The following is a 24,325-nucleotide window of genomic DNA, read 5'->3' on the forward strand; positions in this document are numbered from 1 at the left end:
GCTTCTCAGCCCCAGCTACTTACATGAGCTCTTTTGAGTAAAGTTCTTAATAGGTACTCATTTTAGGCACCTAAAGACAAAGAATTTCTAATGTTTCTATTTTTTGTAAAATAAAGACAAAAAAACACTTACATTCAGTGACAGGCTAGAGAATTATATGGAGCAAAACTTATGAATGATATTCTGTGCTTAACAAATTTGAGAGCTTAAATTGTGGTTTGTTTTCATTGATTCTTATGTTTAAAGTACAGGTTTGGGTTTTTGTTTTTAGCTCAAACATAAGTGCTTATTTTTTTAACAAGATAGTAACACAGTAATTTAGTTGTAACAAAGCCATCAACAGAGCCACATAGAAACAAAACTAAAGGTATTGCTTTAAATTGATTATCTCCCTTAAATAGGAAAAATTTAACCTGTTAGTCTAGTGGCTCTCAAACCTATCCACACATTTGAGAAATGGAGGGAAGGAGGAGGATTGGTACTTAAAAATTAGCTATACCCAGAGCTCATCTCAGAACAATTATATGTGAGTATCTCAAGAGTGGGGACCAGGCAAAGATTTCTGAAGTGTTGTCAGGTTTGAGAAGCACAGCTCTAAAGTAATAAGCAATAGAAAATATGCCTTGAAAGCAATTCAAAAACACAAAGTTAAAAAAATAAATATGGTAAATTTCTTTTCTCTTATCATAGCAAAAGGAGGAGGGAAGCACCAATTCATTCTCATTATTTTTTATCCATTTTTGATTGCCCAGAGTGGAGTTTAACAAACATCAAATATTGAAAGTTATATAAATGCATTATATGCTACAGTTTTCACTCCTTTACATTTGGAAAGCTCTTCTAAGACAGTACCAGCTTTCAGAAAGAAAAGCACTTTTTAAAGTTTGCATAGATGTTTAAGTTGGCTGTTGGTTCAACGAAGAGTCAATATAATGCACTAAAAGGCATTTTATTAGTAACAGTTATTATAAAACAATTCATTTCATGTACCACAAATTTAACTTTTTGGTGCAACAAGAAGAATATTTGAGTGTTTCCCATTTATTTCTACAGCTGTCAGAATTCATTGAAATGCAGACTCAAAACACAAATTTTTCTTCGAGACTGCATACATAAAATACTTTTCTTATAACTGCACTGTATCCCTGACAGATCCCTATGGGGGAGTTCAGTAGTGACTATAGGCATATTTATCTTTAAAACAACTTTTTTTCTCATTGTTTGGGTTTGGGGTTGATATCAAGTTTGGAAAAAGATGTTTCTTTAAGATTACACAAATTCACTTAAAAATGTCTCCTCAACTTTAAAAACCCTGTTTTCTTCAGCTCCTTCTGTCAGGTCTCCATGTCAGTCGATCTACACCGCATCATTCTTGCCCTGAAGTGCTCTTCTCTCGGCTTGTCTTCATTGTACCTTCCGTGGATTCTCCTCCAGGGCCGGGAGGGGGGCCTGGTGCCTGGGAGCAGGTGTGCGGCCATCCGCTGTTGGCCGGGCCAGCCGAGGCCTCAGGCACCCCTGCGTCTTTTTGGCGCTTCGCAGGGGCTCCGAGGCCGCTCGGGGCTGCCTGGGGTACGGACGGTCCGGAGCAGGAGCCCCTCAGAGGCGCCTGGAACGTCCGCCTCAGAGCCCAGCGGCTCCGCGAGGGCGCCGAGGGCTGTGACCTCAGTCCCCGTTGCCCACGGCAACAGCCTCCTAATGAAGTTTCACACTTGAAACCAAGTCACGCTTAAATGTATAGGAGCTTCACACGTTTCTCATTTCGTGGGTCGTTAACTGACTTTCATGAGGATGTTTGTGTAAGGTGTTTTTTTTCCCCCTTAGGAGCGTGGGCTGCACTGTGGTAGAAATGCTAACTGAAAAGCCTCCCTGGGCGGAGTTTGAAGCGATGGCTGCCATCTTTAAAATCGCCACTCAGCCAACGAACCCAAAGCTGCCACCTCATGTCTCCGACTATACTCGAGACTTCCTCAAACGGATTTTTGTGGAGGCCAAACTGAGGCCGCCCGCTGACGACCTTCTGAGGCACACGTTTGTGCACTGCCACTAGCGGCCGGGAGCCTCCCCTGCGCCTCTGCCCAGCTCCCTTCTGTCCAGGCACCTTCTCTCTGACTGCACTTTTCCTTTTTCACAGAGAAGAGAGGTGTGGAGGAAGACAGACAAGAGGGAAAAGTGCTTCTCTTGATTCCTGGTTAAATTTGATTAATAATAATAATAGTAACCTAAATTTTTTATATTTAATCCTTTTTTCCCTTACAAGAACTTGAAGCTTTTTTTTTTTTTTTTTAATTTTTATAATGTACTGATGTGGTTCAGAGACATACAGCACTTTAGTACATAGTCGCTCTTTTTAGTACAAAAAAATCATTGGAATACCTTCAGATTGTAGAGTCTTTCCCTGTGTCACTGACAGATTGGCAGTGATGGGGAGACATGGAAAACAAGAAGAAAACAATGATGTATGATTTGTAGTTTTTAGTGATAGTATTTAAAATAGATTCTCGTTTGTGAGGTTGAGCCCTAAACTTGAGTTTAGGATAGGTACTCAACTGAAAGAATATAGGTTCCTTCTTGTAACTGTATTCTTTAGATCCTAACCTCTGTCTACCAAGCTTTTTGCTCAGTAGGAATCTTGATAGAAAATATGAGTCTCTAGAGGTATCTTTATTTGTTAATCCTAACCAGTATAATAAGCAAATACACTATAATAGATCCATATTACTGGAATCTGTAAACCTTGAGGGATAGCTTTCTGCTTAAAAAAGATACTGTTTTATTTTAAAGCAGACATGTGAAGTCAATAAGCAAATTCAAATTAAAAGATAGAAGACTGCTCTAATTAAGTGTCTGAGAGTGGGAGAGGCCGCACTTGCCAGCCAGCAGGAACCCTGGAAAGAGCCGAGTGTTGCGCAGTGCATTTTAGGCTGTGCTCTTCACCTGAGGGGAGCCCCAGCGTTAGGGGCAGGAGAAGTGGAGTCACGCATGCTGTGTCTTTCCGATTCTAGCTCCTGACTCCCCACAGGTACTCATTCTTTAGGAACTGAGACTTTAACCTGGAGTATCCGTGTCTTAAAAGCTAATGTCATGAGAGAAAACCTTTGTTCTTTGGATCACAGAGGACTAAAGTACCTCAGAAAACAGTTACCATGTAAAACAGTGGCTTCCATGGCTGGGGTGGGGATAATGTTACCTGGCATTTGGCAATGCCTGGAGACATTTTTGGTTGTCATAAAAAAGAGGATGCTAGAGGCATCTAGTGGTTAGAGGCCAGGGATGCTACTAAAGAAACTAAAATACACAAGAACAGCACTTCCCTTTCCCCATCAAAGAATTATCCTCCCCAGAAATTAAAAGTGCTGAAGTTGAGAATCCCTGAGATATATACTAGCCCTAGTTATAAACTGAAAATGGTACAAAGCAGGTTCCTTGCAAAAAGTAAATTTCAGAGAGTGATATAGTGCATAATGAGGGTTTTACAAGAGTAGAGATTGCTACTTCAAGTCAAGGGTGAGTGATCTGTACAAACAGCAAGGAGCAACCCTTTTCTTACCAGCTGCATATTGCCCCCAAATCAGTAACTTTCATTTTGGAAATAAAATTAACTTAAACATGGAGCCTATTGAACTCAGCCATCTGTATGTATGTATGCTTTCCTCGGAAGTCAGTTCATTCATAATTGTGGGAAAAGAAAGGCATATTAAAACTAAGTATTAACTACTTTAAACGAAGATTAAAAACTGCCAGATATTTCTAGCATAAGAGCCAAGGACATCAAGCAGAAAGAGACTACTGGGAAACCCACTATCTCTGATGGACTTGTGCTACTGAAAAACATGAATGATACCAATGATTCGGCCACTTGCAATGTTTTCAGCATATTAAAGCAAGGACTAAGTACTTTAAGGGTCTAGAAAATAGTATTCTCCCTGGAGGCCCTCAATGTGATGCCTTTCATGGGGTTCATAAGGGACTTGGGTATTTTATTTTCTGCTAAAAGGTATGCTTGTTTAGGAACTGTTTTAAAATACTTTGCTTCTGAAGTTAAGTAGATGTTGGTTTACTGTATCAAGGTCCTATCTGGCATTCCTTGTAGGAATATTTGAAATTCCACTAGCTAGTCTGAGAAGAAGTCAAAGCACAAATAACAGCTGTTAAAGCTTCTCCTATTCCGGTATAATGAAAGGAAGCAGCTTGCAAGGAAGAACATGAATTAATAGCCTACCTCCCACCCCCCAGAAAATCAGCTGCCAAATCTTGTGCTGTAAACGTAGTCCCCAAGGTTGTGGATCTATTATAATTTCTTCATCTTTTATGAGTGAAGGCATCTCTTCTACTTGAGCAAGACCGTGGTATCTGGACCAGTGGGCTTTTCCTTCCCTTGTGTTGTGTGCTTGTGATTTTCTTTTGGCTCAATTTTGGTCTGTCAGGGTAATCAGCAGTGTAGAATATGAGACAAGTGTTCTTTAAAGAGAAACTTTTGGAGACTGTGAAACCCAAAGCAAAGTGTTTGCTTTTTTCAGTCTCTCTCTCTTTCCAAAATGCTATCGAAAATAAAATCACCTGAAAAGAAACTATGTTAACACTGCTGTGTAAGACCTTTGTTTTATACGAAAAATATTATTAGCTATGGAAAAGTATTGTTCTTTATGTAAAGACTTAAGAATAGACTAATAGTTTACAGAGTTATATAAAAATGTGATGTGAATTTATTTCATACAAGTTGTTAAAGGTACCAAAAACCACAAAAAATTTAATATATATAAACTACTAGAACGAAAAAGCTTAACGTGGGGTGAGGTATGGAAGATCAAAATTAAATTTAAAAAAGAAAATTTTGAAAGGAAACACATCTATCAGGGGCTGTTAAATATAACACTCCATTTTTTTTCCTTTCTAATAATGATACGGATCAACAAATGAAATTTGAACTTTTTAGGATGACTATAAATGTGTTTTGCTTTTTAAATGCACAGCCTGATTCTTCTATACTGTAATGTTTCTTTGCTGAGGCTGGAAAATGACCAGACTGCTAACTTTGTGCCTTTAAAATGCGTTCTGCTTTGGTAGTGGCAGACTTTCTGGTGCTGGAGAAGATTCACTAGCAGTCTCTTACGCGCTTTTCAGGATACACCTTTCTACTTAGGCCTTGAGAGAGTCAAGATGGCATGACTTAGGCTTGGACCAAATACGAGATCTTTTACATTGCACATAAGTTATATTGAATACAAGGGTTGAAAATGTCATAATGACTAATAGAAATTTTGATGATAATTCTTTAAAATGTATTTTAAAATATACAGACTTTGAAAGTTTCAATATGACGATCCTTAATTTTCCTCATTTACAAAACATGTTTCTAACCTGAGAAACAGTTGAAGACTACTGCCTTAGAAAGTTTTCAAAGGCATGACCACCTTACATAATTCGTATGAATTGAAGTGTTAATGCACAGGCTGAACTATAAGAGAAAAATTAAAACTTATTTCGTAGTAAATTGAATTGGCTTTGAAGGAGTCTTTATCTTATTTCAAATAGAAGCTACATTTAAAAGGTGAAATTATTTCTTTAGAGAGCTTTCTCTGCTACTTCAGTTCTTGTATATGTCAGGTCTGGTGTGTAATATTTCTGAGATGGAAGTACAATAAGGTACATGAAATTACTGAGAAAATACAATTTGAACAGTTTATAGGGACAACCAAGATTGGGAGCAAAAGCAAATACATTTGCCGGATGCAGACTCTTTGGCCCACAGCAGAGTTCTTTGTCAGTGATTTCATTTGGGACCAATAGTTTGATAAAAAATCACCTAGTGTCAGCCAAGTATAGGGATCTATCAATTTTTTTTTTATCATGGTGAGTCTTCTTCATTTACTTATTCAATATTGTGACTTACTGTGTCAGGTATTAAATTAACTTGTCTGTAAGGAGGTCACAGTCTAGGAGGAAAAAATGGGCAAACAATTGTTTTTTTGACATATCTTAACTCTGAAAAGTTCATCAATGATGTTTTAAGCTGTCATTACTTACGAGGTGAGGGGACAGCGATTTTGGGTGGCCATCGGCTGTGATAAACTGAACCACAGACAGTAAGTAGAAGCACCCCAGTTGGAGAGATGTGCACAGGTCAGGCCGCCTCTCGCTCAGGACTCCCTCTGAAACCCAGCCTCTGTTCAGACAGTTCCAGTGATGGGGGCATTTATTCCATTACATAGTATTTTTTTCCCCTGCTTTTTTCTTTTAAAGAAAATATTTTCTTTTGGTCTGAATTATTAAAATACCCAAAACATTTGCTAGAAACTGAATTCTGCCAACAGTGTTACTTATACTAAGATCAGGAAAATTTCTTGAGATCTTACTGTTTTATATGAAGTTTGGCCTTTGTTACAAATGTAATGTTCATATTTATTTGAATCTTAAGATTGGTTAAAATGTTAATGAAAAGCAGTTTAATTGTTAATTTTTGGTAGTGCCTTTTTCTCTGTATGCCTTAATTTTGTTTTATATCAATAATAATTCACATTACCCACCGCAATGAAAGTTTCTCCGAAATCAGTAGGCTTCAGGAGTTGCTTTGGCCTTAGACTGTGTACTGGCCATTAAACTTTTCTTAATGCCTGATTCCTCCTACCCTTTTCTACCTCTGTTTTTAAAAATATGTTATTAGAAGAGAAACATTAACATTGTTTTGTGATAGACACATTGCAGTTTTACTAGACACAAATTTCTAAGATAAGGATAGAAAGATATTTTAATTCTAAAGAGACATAGTAAATTACTTTCCAGGTTGATTAGTTGATTTTCCCATCACATTGGCTCTGTTCAAATTCCTGTCATGTTTCAGTTAACGATCTTCAGAGAAGAACTGGAATGGTGGGTTCTGTCCTAAAGAGGCCATTTAAATGGTTTACAAATGTGTTAAGGCAATGAGACTTAGGGCAATGAGCAAGAAATCCAGGGATAGCAAATTCTAATCCTTACTTTTAAGCTAGCATTTTGACTAAGACTCTAGCTTTTCTGTGAAGTGTGTGTGTGTGTGTGTGTATGTGTGTGTGTGTGGAGTTGGGGCAGGGGTGGGAAGGAAGGAAAAGTGTGAATGTCCAATTAGATTAGTCTCTGTTCTTGGAAGAACAATTTAAATATGTATAACCTACTGATGTTGGAATGCCAGCACATTTTCCACAATTAGCTAGTACAAACAGTTGTTTAATAAAGGTATTTATTGTAAATTGCCAAGCTCTTGGTTGCTAAAAGTAGATTAAAATTGAATTTGTATGTGTGTATAATAGCTTATATATAATCCCTAAATAGAAAGTAATTGGTTTTGCGTAGTTCTTCCTGATCTCTTTGGAATAGAAATTCTGCCAGACATTATCAGAACAAGCATCCTTAGCTTACCAAGTGTTCAAAAGGAAGTTGCTCTATCCCTTGTTCCGGTTGGCTAGGGAAGCGCGCTGTGAAGCTGCTGTTCCTACTTGACAGTCGCCTTTGGCTTTGCTTTGGCTTCTGCCGCAGCCTGGACAGGATGCCGTAGTGGGGGTGGAAGCATCGTGCCTGCTGACTGCTTTCAGCTCTCAGAGCTGTAGCGGGCAGTGCACTCGTAGGGGAGTTTAGAGAGCCTTCTCTCGCTTATAGTGAGAGTGCACATGGCTTAGCTGCAGAAAATTGGGGGAGGAGTCATAGCTATAAATTTTATCTTTGCTTGTATTACAGTCTCATGTAATTCTTCATATTTTTCAAAATTGTGCGTTTTAATTGACAGTGATGCTATTTTTGTTAATAACAGAAAAGGCGTTAAATCAGTGATTACTATTATTCCCTATGCCTAATGACTTCTTGTTTGTATTTACAATCTGTATTATCAGAATCACTTTAAACCAAAGCTTTTATATTCTCTGCACACATAGCCAAAATGATTAGCACTGTTAGTTCTGCCCAATTGTAAGCTTATAGTATAAAAATGATAAAACAGGTACTAGTAGCATTTGTATCTCAGTCTATCCTTCAAGTTACAGGACAGGTGCTCGGTGTTTGCATTTAGACATGCAGAATTTACTACAACTATTACGGACCTATAGAGACATTACAAACTTGAGCTTGTACACGTGCCAATCTTATCAATGTCACTTGACCACAGATGCATATACATACACAGTGACACATGATGCCTCAGGTTGGTGCGTACTTTCTTCCTAGAGTGTCTTGACATTTATGAACTTGTGTTTGACTTGAGGGGCATTTCAGGAAAGTTTTGCAGAAAAGTAGGTTATGGACTTGTTGTGCCATAGACATTTTGGAAGATAAGGACAAGTCTGCTCTCCAGCATACCTGCAGAATTTGTCCCCAGGTAGGATTTCTGAGTCCCTTAATGCCAGTTGAGGACAGTAAAGTTTGCGACTGTACTGAAAAGCACTTTTGTCTTCACTTATTTGTGTAATTAGCTGTTGGTGATTTAGCATTAGCATTGCTTGGAGGGGAGAGATAAGTAACAAAATTACGTCTAACCCTGTTAGACACTTAGGCTTCCAAATAGATTCGTCGTCGTGTTCTCATTTTTCCAAAGACTTTTTTTCCACCTGGAATAAGAAAGAACTAGTGGAAACATTTGAGCTGGAAAGGTTTACGGGCAAAAGAAAGTAGGCCAAACCCTTGCAATATACCCCGTTCAAGTGAAAGTGCAGTGTCTAAGGATAAGAATACTTCTTTAAAAACAAATACTTGTTTTTAATACAGTCTTAGTAAGTAAAAGGTTTACATTTTTTCTATTGTTGTTGGTTTTAAAATTTGCTACCCTGCATTCTGAAATATTATAAAAGAGTTAATACCAAAAATACTTTTAGTGTCTGACATCTCTTACATTTCACATGGTTCTTTTTATTCAGATATCATTGTAAATAAAAGTAAACTTGGATAAATACGAGAATAAACTTTTAATTGTTGCAAATTCTGATTATCAATTTGTAAATTTACCCTTTGACCTAATGTACATTTTTAAATGTAGCCATTAAATTCTCTATATTTAATCTATTAGTTTCTCTCTGTAAATGTTTTTAATCTCAGTTAAATGCTGGGCAGTTTATGTACAGAGGTGTTCTTTTCCTATCAAGGTTGACTTTTTTGCACATTTTTGGAAATGTTTAATTTGTACACTGATTTACTACTCTGACCAATAATTGTTGATGGGTGTGTGAGCATCGTGAATGCGTGCATTGAACTACTGTCTGTGTCTCTACGTTTAAACTTCTTTCAAGATGTAGCCATCAGTAACTGCATTGCTATTACTGATTTAGATGGACTTTCATGCTTTTACAAAGTATGCTTATCTATGGTTCTATCTTTGTTGAGAACTCAGGAGTTCAACATCACTTTCTGATTTTATATGTATTCTATAATTCATGACTAAGTTGAAAGTATGTTTGTAACTCTGTATTGGGGGATGTGTGTGTGGAGATGTCTTTTTCTGTTTGTAGGTACGTGTATATATCCCAGTAATTTCTTATTTTCATTTCTACATTTTTATGAACTTGTTTTATAAGGGTACTGTTTAGTTAGAATAATTAAATATATATAAAGCTTTCTGAGAGATTATTTACTATATGAATATATTTTCAGCTGGCTGATCAAAACTATTTTCTTAATTTTGTTTTTACCATTCAAAATGTATTTGTATTTCCACAGTTGATTGCAGATTTACTTAGATATCTATCAATTAAAATACTCTTGCAGAGAACATTGAATTCTCATTGGGAATTCTATGAAATGCAAATTAAGAGAAAAAATAGGTTTTAAGCAGTAGCAAAAACACTGTCCGCTAAAACAGCCTTTGAATTCTCAGAGCTATGAAAAAATGTCAGAAACTAAATTATCTTGAAGAGATGTCAAGGCTTTTATATCTCCAGTTGCTGTTGGCCTGTCCTACTGTTTTTGAATATTTCCTTTATTCTACCCCAAATAATTCAATTTCAGTTTTCTTCTTACTGGGCAAGGTCAGACCTCACTCATAAAACAATATATTGAAAAATTGTGATTCTCTGTGATTAAATTGGTTTAGAAATGTCCAAACGTACATTATTGTGTCTTTACACCATATTTTGTATTTTAAGTAACTGGCAGAAAACGAATTGGGAATTAAATTTCCAATCTGATAATGTTGTTGTACTTAAGGAAAACCTTGTTTTTAATATGCGGTATCATGTGAAATTACTTATGTTAGGAATAGAGTCCACTGTTGAAGTTGAATGTCACTAAGCTAATGTTATAAGGAGCAGATACAATTAGAAAAACCTACCAGAAGCCAGACACAGTGTGGTATGCGCCACACTCGATGCACATTTGACTTTGTGTTCATTCAAAATTGTGCTTGTAAAAATGTATAAAATTTCTGAGTTTTACAGTTTTTATGTACTTGTTTTTTCTTGCTGGTAAATAGCTTTTTTTTTTTAAATCTAATGTGAAAGAAACCATGTTTATATTTTGTTAGTGATCAATGACTTTGTTTATATGGAAATTTGTATATTGTTGGCACACATCTTTGTTTAGATTTATTGTGCATGAAGGCCTGCAATAATTAGCACAATGAAAATTGCTTTTTCTTACATGTTCATTTTTTGAAAGATTGTGGTGCAAAGGCTTACTCTAAGTAACCTTCTGGACTATGGAATGAATATAAATGAATGGCACTTTGAGTGTTAATAAAGCTGATATTTATTTCCACTGTGATTGCTTTGTCCACAGCTCTTCTTAGACACACTGTCGTCTCTGCTCTGCCTGGTTTGATCACTTTCTAGGAGACAGCCTAGAAACATTGCAACTAAATCTTCCCAAGATACAAGTCTGTAATGTTCTCCTCAGCGTGCTCTGGCATGTTTCTCTAGATACTTTGATTACCCAAATCAGAAATTAACGGTGACTAAAAACAAAAAGACTACTGTCAGAAGGTAAAGAACGGACACTCCCACAGTACTGGAGATCATTTAAGTTAACACTGTCATATAGAGGGCAGCTTAGCAACACCAAGTCAAAAGCCTTAGAGTCTTGTATATCCTCTGACCCAACAGTTTTGTGTGTAGGAATATGATTGCAGATGTGCTAAAATATATCTATAAAAGCCCCAGATTGAGTACTACATGTTCAATACTGGGGGCTATTGTAACAAAGCCAGCAAGCTGGCTGGGTTGTTTTAGCCGTAGAGGCTCTAAGGCCAAAGTTAAGGTGGGTTTCTCAGGTTACTCAGTGGTGAAGAATCTACCTGCAGTGCAGAAGTCATGAGTTTGATCCCTGGGTCCAGAAGATCCCCTGAAGGAGGAAACGGCAACCCACTCCAGCATTCTTGCCAGGAAAATCCCATGGACAGAGGAGCCCGGGGGTGTGGGGGAGGCTGCAGTCTGTGGGGACATGACTGAGCATAACACACACAAGGCACCACCATCAGGGCCGTGCTCCCCCTTAAACCTGTAGGGGAGTCCGTCCTTGCCTCTTTCCACCTTCTGGTAGCCCCAGGCATTCTTGGCGTGTGGCTGTAACTCCTGTCTCGGCCTCCTGTCTTCATGTGGTGGTCTCCCTCTGTGTCTTTTTTTAAATAAGGACACCAGTCATGTAGTATCAGGGCCCACCGTAGTGACCTCGCTTTAGCTTGATTAACCCTAAAGACTGTATTTCCAAATAAGGCCCCATTCTGAGGTACTGGAGGTTGGGATTTCAAAATATCTTTTTGTGGGAAACACAAACACACTGCAGTCTGCCCTGTGGCTCCTGAAAACTCATATTTTTCCAGGTACCAAATACTTCCACCTCATCCCAACTTTCAACTTTCACCCCATCCCAACTTCCCCCAAAGTCTTATTCTAACATCAACTCTAAGTAAGTCCATATATGTTACTAAACTTCAGTCAGTTCAGTCGCTCAGTCATGTCTGACTCTGCGACCCCACAGACTGAAAAACACCGGGCTTCCCTGTCCATCACCAACTCCCAGAGCTTGCTCAAATTCATGTCCATCCAGTTGGTGATGCCATCCAACCAACTCATCCTCAGGAAAATTAACCAGGTTTGGCAGTTAAGAGCTTAAATGCTGTATATTCAAGGCCATTTTTTTCTTTGGCTGCTCCACACGGCTTGTGGGATCTTGGTTCCCCAACCAGGGATCAAACCCAGGCCCTCCAGAGTGGAAGTGCAGAGTCATAACCACTGGACCACCAGGGAGCTCCCAAGCCATTATTTCTGTTTACCAAAATTTGTCTTAAGTTCAAGATGTGGTTAAAGATTAGTATCTGACAATACTCTACAGAGCTATTTACAATAGGGTAAGTTAGAACTGGTCATGGAACAACAGACTGGTTCCAAATAAGAAAAGGAGTACATCAAGGCTGTATATTGTCACCCTGCTTATTTAACTACTAGGCAGAGTACAGCATGAGAAACGCTGGGCTGGAAGAAGCACAAGCCTGGATCAAGATTGCCAGGAGAAATATCAATAACCTCAGATGTGCAGATGACACCACCCTTACGGCAGAAAGTGAAGAGGAACTAAAAAGCCTCTTGATGAAAGTGAAAGAGGAAAGTGAAAAAGTTGGCTTAAAGCTCAACATTCAAAAAACTAAGATCATGGCATCCGGTCCCATCACTTCATGGGAAATAGAGGGGGAAACAGTGTCAGACTTGATTTTTGGTGGCTCCAAAATCACTACAGATGGTGATTGCAGCCATGAAATTAAAAGATGCTTACTCCTTGGAAGGAAAGTTATGACCAATCTAGATAGCATATTGAAAAGCAGAGATAAATTACTTTGCTAACAAAGGTCCGTCTAGTTTTTTAAAGGTTATGGTTTTTCCAGTGGTCATGTATGGATGTGAGAGTTGGATTGTGAAGAAAGTTGAGTGCCGAAGAATTGATGCTTTTGAACTGTGGTGTTGGAGAAGACTCTTGAGAGTCCCTTGGACTGCAAGGAGATCCAACCAGTCCATTCTAAAGGAGACCAGTCCTGGATGTTCATTGGAAGGACGTTGAGGCTGAAACTCCCAATACTTTGGCCACCTGATGCAAAGAGTTGACTCACTGGAAGGCTCTGATGCTGGGAGGGATTGGGGGCAGGAGGAGAAGGGGACGACAGAGGAGGAGATGGCTGGATGGCGTCACCGACTTGATGGACATGAGTTTGAATGAACTCCAGGAGTTGGTGATGGACAGGGAGACCTGGTGTGCTGTGATTCATGGGGTCGCAGAGTTGGACACTGAGCAACTGAACTGAACTGAAGGTGGAACTAGCTATTCCAATGCTCCCAAATTAGGGTTTGACTAAATAAATTATGACTTGTTTTTCAGTTGCCAAGTCATGTCCAACTCTGCGACCTGATGGACTGCAGCAGGCTGAGCTTTCTTGTCCTTCACTATCTCCCAGAGTTTGCTCAAACTCAGGTCCATCCAGTCGGTGATGCCATCCAACCATCTCATCCTCTTTCATTCCCTTTTGCTCCTGCCTTTCTCAGCATCAGGGTCTTTTCCAATGAGTCAGCTCTTCTCATCAGGTGGCCTGAGTATTGAAACTTCATTAAATAGTCATTAAACATTCATTTTTGAATGTTTTTCTACTAGTCATGTATGGTTGTGAGAGTTGGACCATAAAAAAAAAAGGCTGAGCACTGAAGAATTGATGCTTTTGAACTGTGGTGTTGGAGAAGACTCCTGAGAGTCCCTTGGACTGTAGGTAGATCAAACTGCTGCTGCTGCTGCTGCTGCTGCTGAGTCACTTTAGTCATGCCCAACTCTGTGTGACCCCATAGACCACAGCCCACTAGGCTCCTCTGTCCCTGGGATTCTCCAGGCAAGAATACTGGAGTGGGTTGCCATTTCCTTCTCCAATGCATAAAAGTGAAAGTGAGGTTGCTCAGTCGTGTCTGACTCTTCATGACCCCATGGACTGTAGCCTACCAGGCTCCTCCTTCCATGGGATTTTCCAGGCAAGAGTACTGGAGTGGGTTGCCATTTCCTTCTCCTAGATCAAACTAGTCAATCCTAAAGGAGATTAGTCCTGAGTGTTCATCGGAAGGGCTGATGTTGAAGCTGAAACTCCCAATACTTTGGCCACCTCATGCGAAGAGCTGACTCACTGGAAAAGACCCTGATGCTGGGAAAGATTGAGGGCAGGAGGAGAAGGGGGACGACAGAGGATGAGATGGTTGGATGGCATCACCGACTCAATGGACATGAGTTTGAGTAAACTCGGAGTTGGTGATGGACAGGGAGGCCTGATGTGCTGCGGTCCATGGGGTCGCAAAGAGTCGAACACGACTGAGTGACTGAACTGAAACAAAGCTTATGTTAAGAAGATTAAAAAAAAAAAAACTTCAAAAAATTCTATGTCCAGGCAACATCTTGGTGTTAAAAAAACACCTACTCAGGAAAAAAGCCTGGAGGAAAAAAAAAGCCAAAATATAGATAGCTAGGGTTGTGTTAGGTATGATTTAAATAGCCTTCACTGTAGTTTTCCCATGGAAATGATTAATTTGAGGGAAAATGTAAACCTGCCAAGAAAGTTTTAGTGGTGTTTCCTCCATTTCTTAAAAAGTGAACTTCATTTAGAGCAGGGAACAACAAAGCTTCAATTTACTGAAGGTCATTTATCTGAGAACTGATCATCTTCATTGCAGATTTTGTGGCTGAGTCTGTCTTCAATTTGCTCAGCTGATCAGCAGCAACTAACACAGCAGATCACTTCCTTGACCCTGAAATGAGATGAATAAAAGGATTTCCAGGATTCCTGATTTTCCTATCTCACTGGCTGTTCTTCATTCATCTGGTTTGGAAGAATTTACCATTTTCCAGCCTCTTCCCTGTAAAATGTTCCCAGACGTTTTCTTTACCTACATTTGTTCCCTGGGTGACTTTAATCAGTTCTATAGCTTCAATATCATAGATATATGATGGCAGTTCTCAAACATTTCTAGGTCCCTGAACTTCAGACTTCCACCCAACTGTCAGCTTGACATTTCCTTTATTTATGTAATAGGCTGCTTCTATTAATTGCATGATCCCCCGAATTTGTACATTGAAGCTTTAATTCCCAACGTGACTGCATTTGAAGACAGAGCCTATGAGGAGGTGATAAAAGCTAAACGAGGTCATATGGTTGAGGCCCTAATCTGAGAAAACTGGTGCCCTTATGTGAAGAAAAGACACCAGAGTTTTCCCTTCCCTCAGTCCCCATGTGAGGATAGCAAGAAGGTGGCCATCTTCAAGCCAGGAAAGAGCAGGATCTTAACCTTGGACTTCCAGCCTCCAGAATTGTGACAAAATAAGTTTCACTGTTCGAGTCATATAATCTGTGGTGTCTTATTATGGCCCTCAAGCAGGCTAGTATAGCCACTCACATTCAATATGTCCAGAACCACTCTTCAAATCTGTACCTTTTGAGATGGGAGGAAGCAGCTTGGGAGCCTTTGGGAGAGGACAGTGCTGAGAGGTCTGGGGGCTGATCCCACAGATTGGTTCCTTTAGGTTTTTCCAAGGTCTGGGGAAAGGTGCAGCCCGGCAGGGACCCATAGTTTCTGGAAGGATGGTGTGGATCGTGGCCGACGGTGTAGTACAGGATGAAGTAGTACACTACCCACCTTTGCAGCAGCATACCTCCACAGAGCTTTCTCAATAGAGACCATGGTCCCCCACTGGTAGGGGTGCCCAGCGCTGGACCGCAGCAGGCTGGTACCAGGCTGGGTGCTGCTCAGTCACCCTTATTTTTTTTTTTAATCTGTACCTTCCCTGAGGTATATCATTTTTACAGTTGCTCAGGTCAAAAACCTTGCAGTTTTCCTTTACTCCTCTCACCTTCCAGAGCTAGTCAGCAAATCCTGTGCTGTCTTTAACATATATTCAGAATGGAATCACTGTTCATAACTTTTACCCTTATCACCCTTATAAAGCCAGTGACTTCTCAACTGGAGCATTGCAGTAGCTGCCCTTGACTTTGTAAAATCCATCTTCAACAATACAGCTAGTGCAGAGTGACCCTTTAATACTAAATCAGACTGTCATTTCTCTGCTCAAAAATTCCCCAGTAGCTCCCTATAATAAAATCCAAAGTTTTTGCAATGACCTACGAGGCTCTATATTAGGTGATCTCAAAGTTGAACATCACATCTAGAGGGCAAGATTGTTGCCCTGGCCTGCAGAATTTTATGATTCAGCTATTTTGTGTTTGTGCCTTTATAACTGATTTTAACTAGCTCCCATATGATGTCGATAAGCCAGGGGGCCCCATTGGGAGAATCAGTTCTCTTCACGCACTATACTGTCTCCTGCCCCCCACCCCTCCCAACCATGGTTCTCCTCTTAAATGCCAAACCTGCGTGGGCCCCTAGGTCCACACTGTTCCTTTCTGGTATTTACATAGGACATTGTCCACTTGCATGATCATTCACTCAGTTAGCACCGCTTCAGAGAGAGATTCTTGCACCATCCATTCAGAATAGCACAAACTGTCATTCTCGTTTATTTCTCCTTAGAGCGCTCAACACATTTGTTTACTGCCCACATTTTTCTGTTACAGAAGGCCAAGACCTTTTCTCAGTTCACTGTCCTGACCCACGGGCTGAAACAACAGTGCCTGGTCATAACAAGTACTCAAAACATGTTTGACTAGGAGAAAAAGTGTCGAGAAAGCGCCTGCACCGGGAAAGAGCCAGCAGATTGCACAGCGGCCAGGGTCAGCTACCCACACAGCGACCGGACAGCCGGCGGCGGGACTTCCTGGGCGGTGCTCGGAAGAGCTTCCGGTGTGAACAGGAAGTCCCTCCGAGAGCCGCCGCCGCGGTAGGCTAGGGGCGGTGGTAGGCTGCAGCAGGCGCAGTCATGGGCAAGAGAGACCGCGCCGACCGCGGTGAGACGTGGCGCGGGCGTGTTTCGCGGTTGCTTGCACCCGCCGGCGCCCTCATCTTGTGTGGTTGCTGCTTAGGCCTTCTCAGAGGCGGTCGACCCCAGAGTCGCTCGCGGCCGGCGCATGCTATCAGGACTGGCCGCTGGGCTGGGGTCGACCCCGACCTCCGGAGAGCCCTGCAGCCGGTCTAGGTGGGCAGCGTGAGGCAGAGGACTCCCGAGGTGCACAGTGGCTCCGGGCTAGGGGTGGTTGGCGCCGAGGAAGTCTAGTTGCAGCTAGGTTCCCCCGACCTGCGACTAGTCAGTGCAAGGGGAGCCCGAGGCCCCGGCAGGGCTCACTTTGTGTGTCCTTGTTAATATCTGCAGAGAAGAAGAAGTCCAAGAAACGGCACTACGAGGATGAGGAAGACGATGAAGACGACGCCCCTGGGAACGACACCCAGGAAGCTGTTCCCTCCGCGGCCGGAAAGCAGGTGGATGAGTCCGGCACCAAAGTGGATGAGTATGGAGCTAAGGACTACAGGCTGCAGATGCCGCTGAAGGACGACCACACCTCCAGACCCCTCTGGGTGGTAAGCACGCCCACAGCCAGGGGCCAAGAGTTGGTGGGGCCCAAACAGAAAAGCAGGATCGTGCGCTTCGGAGCCCACTGAGAGCGAGCTTTCACAGGCGCGGACTGAAACAGCCGAGATAGGAATGAGCGTGTCTGCTCGTGTGCCGGCTGGCCTTGGGCTTCCTTCCTCACTAACCCCTGCTTTACTCTCATTCTCTCTCCAGTTCTGCCGCGTGATCGGAAATTACTTTCATCCATGGAGTAGCGGCATTTATTGTGTAACGTTTTAATTCCTCTTTGAAAAAATTAATGAGACATTTGCTAGGCAGCTTTTTACCTCAGCTTGAAGTAGTTAATGTTCTCCATTCATTGGTCATCTAGCCAGGAAGATATCCAGTAACGTAGGTGGCTTCTGTGAAGACTAGTGGGAGGAGGCAGCTACCCACTCTGGAAGCTTTGTCTTCTGTTCTCTCTACTCCTTGTATCTGATTAAAGTAGTAGCAGGCCCTACAGTTGACTGAAGATGTGCTTACAAAAGTATCCCTGGTGTTGGTTTTCTGGGCAGCTTATCCTTTCTAGATAATGGTGTGGGAAAGAGTCGAATCGTCTCATTAATTTCCTTGACTGTTGTGTCCATTTGGTGTTTCTCAGGCTCCTGATGGCCACATCTTTTTAGAAGCCTTCTCTCCGGTTTACAAATATGCTCAAGACTTCCTGGTGGCTATTGCAGAACCGGTGTGCCGACCAACCCATGTGCATGAGTACAAACTAACTGCCTACTCCCTGTATGCAGCTGTCAGCGTCGGGCTGCAAACCAGTGACATCACGGAGTATCTCAGGAAGCTCAGCAAGACAGGAGTCCCAGATGGAATCATTCAGTTTATTAAGGCAAGTGGGGGCTAAGGCTGGCTCTTTTGCCCTCCTTAATGTAGGAATGGTAGGGACAAGTGCTGTACATCGTTAGCCTGTGGCAGTCAAGAAAATGCCATTCAGGTCCATTGTGGGGAGCAGAATAGCCAGTCACCCTGGCTGCTGCTCCTCTGGATCCAGCATTGTGTTTTGCTGAAGCTACACTTCCCATGAGCTGCTCTTGGCCAGTGGGTACTAACAAAGTGGGTCTTCAGGCCCGTTCTGGCCCGGCTTATTTGAGAATACAGCCCAAAGTGTGGGCTGTTAGGGACTGAATTGTGCCTCCTCCAGAACTCACGTCTCGAGGACCTAACCTGTAATATGATTGCGTCTGGAGTAAGGAGATAATTAAAGTTAAATGTTGTTAAGAGGGCAGGGCCAATAGGATTAGTGTCCTTATAGGAAAGGATACCGGAAGGCTTGTATGCTTTCTCCGCATTTGTGCAAAGATGAGGTAGTATGAGCACAGACTGAAAAGGTAGCCCTCTGCAAACCAGGAAGAGAACCTTCACTGGAAAAGAAGTTCCTGGCTTCATGATCCTGGACTTCTAGAAAAAATTTCTGTTTGTTAAACAACTCGGTCCAGGGTGTACTATATGGTAACATGAGCAGACTAGCACAGATGATAAACTTCACTTAGATCTGAGAGACAGGAGACCACTACCAACTTCCATTAGGCAAAGTCAGAAAGGACTTCACACGTGGAAGAGGAAAGAGTTCTCTGTGACGAGCACTTGAACATGCTTGGGTTCTGAGAGATGGTGAATACCGTTCAGAAGAGATGGACAGTAGCTTTCATTGTCTTCTGCTGATCAGTAGGCAGTTGGATTCAGACCCCAGATCTGGAGTGGCAGAAGATGAGTGCCACCGGCATCCAGCACAGAAATGAAGCCAATCTCAGAGAAGCTGGTGGGAGCCCTGAAGAGAGTTCTTTTCTTGTGATGTGCAAGGGTACCTTGGGAGAAAGACTTGCATCTTGTAAAATGAGCCTGTTTCAGTTCCCTGGCTCTTCTCAGTCTTGGCTGGGAGCTGCCTGCAGGAATGTGGGTGTTGCTTATGCAGGGGTGGATCTAGAGGGCAGCAGTGGAGGCAGGCAGCAGCCCGAGACCTGAGTTGCAGATTTCGAGGCCACCACATTTTCTCTGCTCATTCCATCCTAAAGATTGTTGGGAACTTGGGAGGATTTTCCACCATTAAGAGTCTTACATCTAGTTGAAGAAATGGGAATGTTGGCGAGGAGGCTGGAGGCTCTGTGTTTAATTTTTGCAGCACCCACTTACTCAACACATATTCTGCTTTGTGTTGGGGGTAGCGCTGGTACAATGGGATGAATCTCTGGATTAGGATGGGGGTCTCTCGAAGTGAAGAATAAAGACAAAGGGAAAATAACGGAAAGATTTTGAGCAGCATTTTATAGGTTAAGGGATGTGCATCAGAGTTAGCCAGACAAGAGGGAGGTTTTGCTCTCAAAAAGTAGAAGCTACACAGAGAGTCAGACGTGACTGAAATGGACTCAGCATGCACGCAAGGGCACCAAAAGGTGTGCAGTAAACAGTCTGTTTCCACTCACCACTTTCTGTAGTGGCTCTGTATTTTATTCTTAACTTTTCTCGACTATGTCAACTACTGATTTAAGCTGTTTTCACTTCCCCACCCCACCCCTGCATCATGGGCATGTGGGATCTTAGTTCCCTGACCAGGACTTTAACCATGGGCCCTCTGCAGTGAGAGCCTCCAGTTCTAACCACTGGACCACCAGGGAATTCCTGCTATTTTCAATGAAAAAAAATTATTTCTATTGGATTTATTTTACTTGAAGTAGTTCTACTGTTTGTTTGTTTTCTTCAAAATCATTTTTACACTTTTATCTTTAATTTTTGTCCTTCTGTTTCTTTCGGGTTTTTGTGGGTAGTGCTGTTTTTTAACCTGTAGCTTGAGTTAGATACTTAGTTCATTAATTTCTAGTCATCCTTATTAGTAGAAATATTTAAACATATGTATTCAGTTCAGTTCAGTCGCTCAGTCATGTCCGACTCTTTGTGACCCCATGAATTGCAGCACGCCAGGCCTCCCTGTCCATCACCAACTCTCGGAGTTCACCCAAACTCACATCTATCGAGTCGGTGATGCCATCCAGTCATCTCATCCTCCATCGTCCCCTTCTCCTCCTGCCCCCAATCTCTCCCAGCATCAGAGTCTTTTCCAGTGAGTCAACTATTTGCATGAGGTGGCCAAAGTACTTGAGTTTCAGCTTTAGCATCATTCCTTCCAAAGAAATCGCAGGGCTGATCTCCTTTAGAATGGACTGGTTGGATCTCCTTGCAGTCCAAGGGACTCTCAAGAGTCTTCTCCAACACCACAGTTCAAAAGCATCGATCCTTCGGCGCTCAGCTTTCTTCACAGTCCCACTCTCACATCCATACATGACCACTGGAAAAACCATAGCCTTGACTAGATGGACCTTTGTTGGCAAAGTAATGTCTCTGCTTTTCAATATGTATACCTGTGGCTGATTCATTTTGTTGTATGGCAAAAACCAACACAATATTGTAAAGCAGTTGTTTTTTAATTAAAAATAAGTTAAAAATAAAAACAGGTAAAGCTAAAAAAAAGTAGAAGCTAATAGAAAAAGCTCTATTTAGACAGATCTACCCCTTTAGGATTGCACATTGGATGTTCCTAAAGTAAAATGAACCCTTCACTTAGTTGAAAGGTAGTAAAATGCATCCGGTAATGACTTGTTCTGAGTGAGCTGCATGTGGCTGATTTTACCTGTCTGGTGTTGTCCCTCCCTGCAGTTGTGTACTGTCAGCTATGGGAAAGTCAAGCTGGTCCTGAAGCACAACAGGTAAGGGACTCTGTGACAGGCCCACCAAGGCATTTTCACCCTGTGCCTGTCAGTGGCAGGAAGCTAATGTTTGTGGGCTGTACTCTGCACTAACAACTGCTCCCCAGAGTAAGGGGCTAAAGGGAATGAGGGAAGCTGTGTGGCCAGAACTGTTCACTCCCTGACCACTGTATTCCCCTGGCAGTGGAGCTGGGGCTCAGATCCCTGCTAGTGTGTCTTCAAAGTGGGGCTTTGCCAGCAGCCCTTCTGTGCGCTCTCATGACCAGTAGCTCATCACTCAGCTTCGGCAAAGGGATGGGGCAGGGTGACTGTGCAGAGGGGCCGGAGGCCGCCGTCCCCAGACCATCCGAAGAATGCTAAGTGGACCCTTCTGCAAATCCTGTCCCGGTCAGCAGGCTCCTGCTTCCTCCCCTTTTACAGGTACTTCGTTGAAAGTTCTCATCCTGACGTCATCCAGCATCTTCTCCAGGATGCCGTGATCCGGGAGTGCCGCCTGAGGAACTCTGAGGGGGAGGCCACCGAGCTCATCACCGAGACTTTCACAAGCAAATCTGCTGTATGTGGGCTCCTGGGTCACCCTCGGGTTGGACACATTCAGGATTTTAGCCCTCAGGTGCTTTTAGTCCAGCGTTTGCAGCCTAGTGGTCCTGCCGCTTCTTGCAACTTTGACTGTGCTTGGTAGCAGTAGGGTTAAATGTTCTGTGCAAGTCCAGATCCTGCCTTTCTCTTCCAGATTGCTAAGAGCGCTGAAGGTAGCGGTGGGCCCTCCACTTCCCGAGTGACAGATCCACAGGGTAAATCTGACATCCCCACAGACCTGTTTGATTTTTATGAGCAAATGGACAAGGATGAGGAGGAGGAAGAAGAGACACAGACAGTATCTTTTGAAGTCAAGCAGGTTAGTGAACATAACTCCTGGTTGCTTCTCTAAGCTGATATCAGAAGCTGGTCTGGCCCTGCCTGGACTGTCCCCAGTTTGTGTGAGAAGAAGGAACCCCTATCTGTCTCCAGTGTGCTGTGGCATCATTCTTCCTGATGGAGTTACATCTGAGTGTCCCATTCTTCCTGCTGGTGGGTCAGTGAGAAATGGTGTCTGCAGGGCGTTTTGGTAGCTGATTGGATTTAATTTTGTTCATTACCTTAGTTTGGGGTCCTTTTCTAGGCTTTAATCCAGTTGTTATCAAGCAAGATCTGAAATTGCAAAAGTCTAGGTAAACTTGTTTTTTAGGTATCTTAGGATATGTGTTGCTTCTGAGTACGCTTTGGAGTTAACAAGATTATGAAACCTTCATGCTCACTTTCCAGGAAATGATTGAAGAACTCCAGAAACGTTGCATCCACCTGGAGTACCCTCTGTTGGCAGAATACGACTTTCGGAATGATTCTGTCAACCCCGATATCAACATTGACCTGAAGCCCACAGCTGTCCTTAGACCTTACCAGGAGAAGAGTTTGCGGAAGATGTTTGGGAACGGGCGCGCGCGCTCCGGGGTCATAGTCCTTCCTTGTGGTGAGTGACTGAGTGAAGGAGATGGGTGGGCTGCTGTCTCTGCATCTGTCCTGAGTCGTGTCGGGTCTAGCCTAGGTTCTTGGCCGGAAGTCGTAGTACACTCAGCTGGAGCCTTGCCCCAGACTCTAGAAGGTGAACTGTCTCAGGAAGGGGCCTGCACCTTCTTTTTTTTTAAGCTGCATGGGTTACTTTGAAGCACATCCCTGGTTAAGGAAGAATTGCTTTTTAAAGGAACAGCTTGATTTTTAATCTTGATCTTCATTAATGGTGGACGGTGGTAAACTCAGAAGCCCCTGGAGTTTCACCTTCCTGTGTCTTTGCCAGTAGCACTGTTCACACTACCACGTTGCTGAGTGCTCAGCCCAGTTTATGTGTGACCATAGTAGCCATCTTTTACTCAGTCCCTCCGAAGGTAGTCCATGTGTTGGGTACAGTATACCCTAGCAGCACTGCTGTCCCAGGGTCTCGGGCCAGTTACACCTTAGATTTAGTTTTCCCATCTTTAAAACGGCAATAGTAGAAGTGTCTCTTACTCATTGTTTGTTTTGACAGATGTTGCTTTTTACGATTTAAACAAGGTGCATATATGGCGCTTTAACAGGGCCTGGCACTTATCTCTTACTTTTCACATTTGTGTTGAAGTGGGCATACCTCCTTTTCTGTAAAGAAGGAAACAGGTTTGGAGCAGAAAAAAATGCCTCAACAGTGTCAGCTTTGAGGATCATTACGAATAATTTGGGCCAGATTGGAGTGCCGATGAGCCTTTTTGTCTGTCCCTGTCCCTCATTTCAGCCCGGCTTGGGTGGGGTTGCCCTTGGTGTCTTGTAGGTGCTGGGAAGTCCCTGGTTGGCGTGACAGCTGCGTGTACTGTCAGGAAGCGCTGTCTGGTGCTGGGCAACTCAGCTGTGTCTGTGGAGCAGTGGAAAGCCCAGTTCAAGATGTGGTCCACCATCGACGACAGCCAGATCTGCCGCTTTACCTCCGATGCCAAGGACAAGCCCATAGGCTGCTCCATTGCCATCAGCACCTACTCGATGCTGGGCCACACCACCAAAAGGTCCTGGGAGGCTGAGCGGGTGATGGAGTGGCTCAAAACTCAGGAATGGGGCCTCATGATCCTGGATGAAGTACACACCATACCAGGTAAGCAGGCTGAGAGCCTGCTCATCATATGGACAGAGTAATTTCCAGTTCTTGGGTTGAGAGAGGGGCTGCTGTGTAATACAGCCATCTTGCTAGAGAGACTTGCTTGGTGAAGCTTTCAGTTAAGTAATGAGCATGTGCGGAGTAGGGGTTAGTGGTGGGTGGGCGTACACACTGACAGTCTCCTTAGACTGGCCCAGAGTAGTCATTTAGAAAGGGATACTTTTTCCCTTCTCTGTTTTTGCACCTCAACTTATCCACTTATCCTTAACCCCCCCCCCACCTTTTTTTTTTTTTACAGTCCCAGAAAAACTATACTAGGAACACAAAATAGTTCTTACAATGTTTGTTTTGTTTGAAGACTAAAGTATTGATCCTTATTATATTATAGAAGCCGTACTGGTCCAAGTATTGCAGGCAGCCATATTGATGTAATTTATGACCCGTAAATCCACCCATTTAAGTATATGATTCAAGATTTTTAGTAATCTTGAATTTAGTA

At 42.5% G+C, this 24,325-nt stretch overlaps 2 protein-coding genes across 3 annotated transcripts in view; both read left to right on the forward strand.

Moving 5' to 3' along the window:
- MAP3K2 (mitogen-activated protein kinase kinase kinase 2) overlaps positions 1–4,829 on the forward strand; it is a 94,117-nt gene extending 89,288 nt beyond the window's left edge. Inside the window, exon 17 of the mRNA XM_069576887.1 lies at positions 1,822–4,829. Coding sequence (XP_069432988.1) covers positions 1,822–2,047 — 226 coding nt within the window. The 3' untranslated portion in view covers positions 2,048–4,829. The remainder of the gene's footprint in view (positions 1–1,821) is intronic.
- Positions 4,830–16,728: 11,899 nt separating this feature from the next.
- ERCC3 (ERCC excision repair 3, TFIIH core complex helicase subunit) overlaps positions 16,729–24,325 on the forward strand; it is a 31,527-nt gene continuing 23,930 nt past the window's right edge. Inside the window, exons 1-8 of one of the 2 annotated variants that reach the window (XM_069576923.1) lie at positions 16,729–16,864; positions 17,227–17,432; positions 18,065–18,301; positions 21,121–21,170; positions 21,591–21,726; positions 21,904–22,068; positions 22,476–22,680; positions 23,509–23,823. In XM_069576923.1, the coding sequence (XP_069433024.1) occupies positions 16,837–16,864; positions 17,227–17,432; positions 18,065–18,301; positions 21,121–21,170; positions 21,591–21,726; positions 21,904–22,068; positions 22,476–22,680; positions 23,509–23,823 (1,342 nt within the window). In that variant the 5' untranslated portion in view covers positions 16,729–16,836. Of the gene's footprint in view, positions 17,083–17,226; positions 17,433–18,064; positions 18,302–21,120; positions 21,171–21,590; positions 21,727–21,903; positions 22,069–22,475; positions 22,681–23,508; positions 23,824–24,325 lie in introns of both variants that reach the window. The other variant, XM_069576924.1, reaches the window with a different exon arrangement.

Source organism: Ovis canadensis, chromosome 2, assembly GCF_042477335.2.
Source record: "Ovis canadensis isolate MfBH-ARS-UI-01 breed Bighorn chromosome 2, ARS-UI_OviCan_v2, whole genome shotgun sequence".
Classification (NCBI taxonomy): domain Eukaryota; kingdom Metazoa; phylum Chordata; class Mammalia; order Artiodactyla; family Bovidae; genus Ovis; species Ovis canadensis.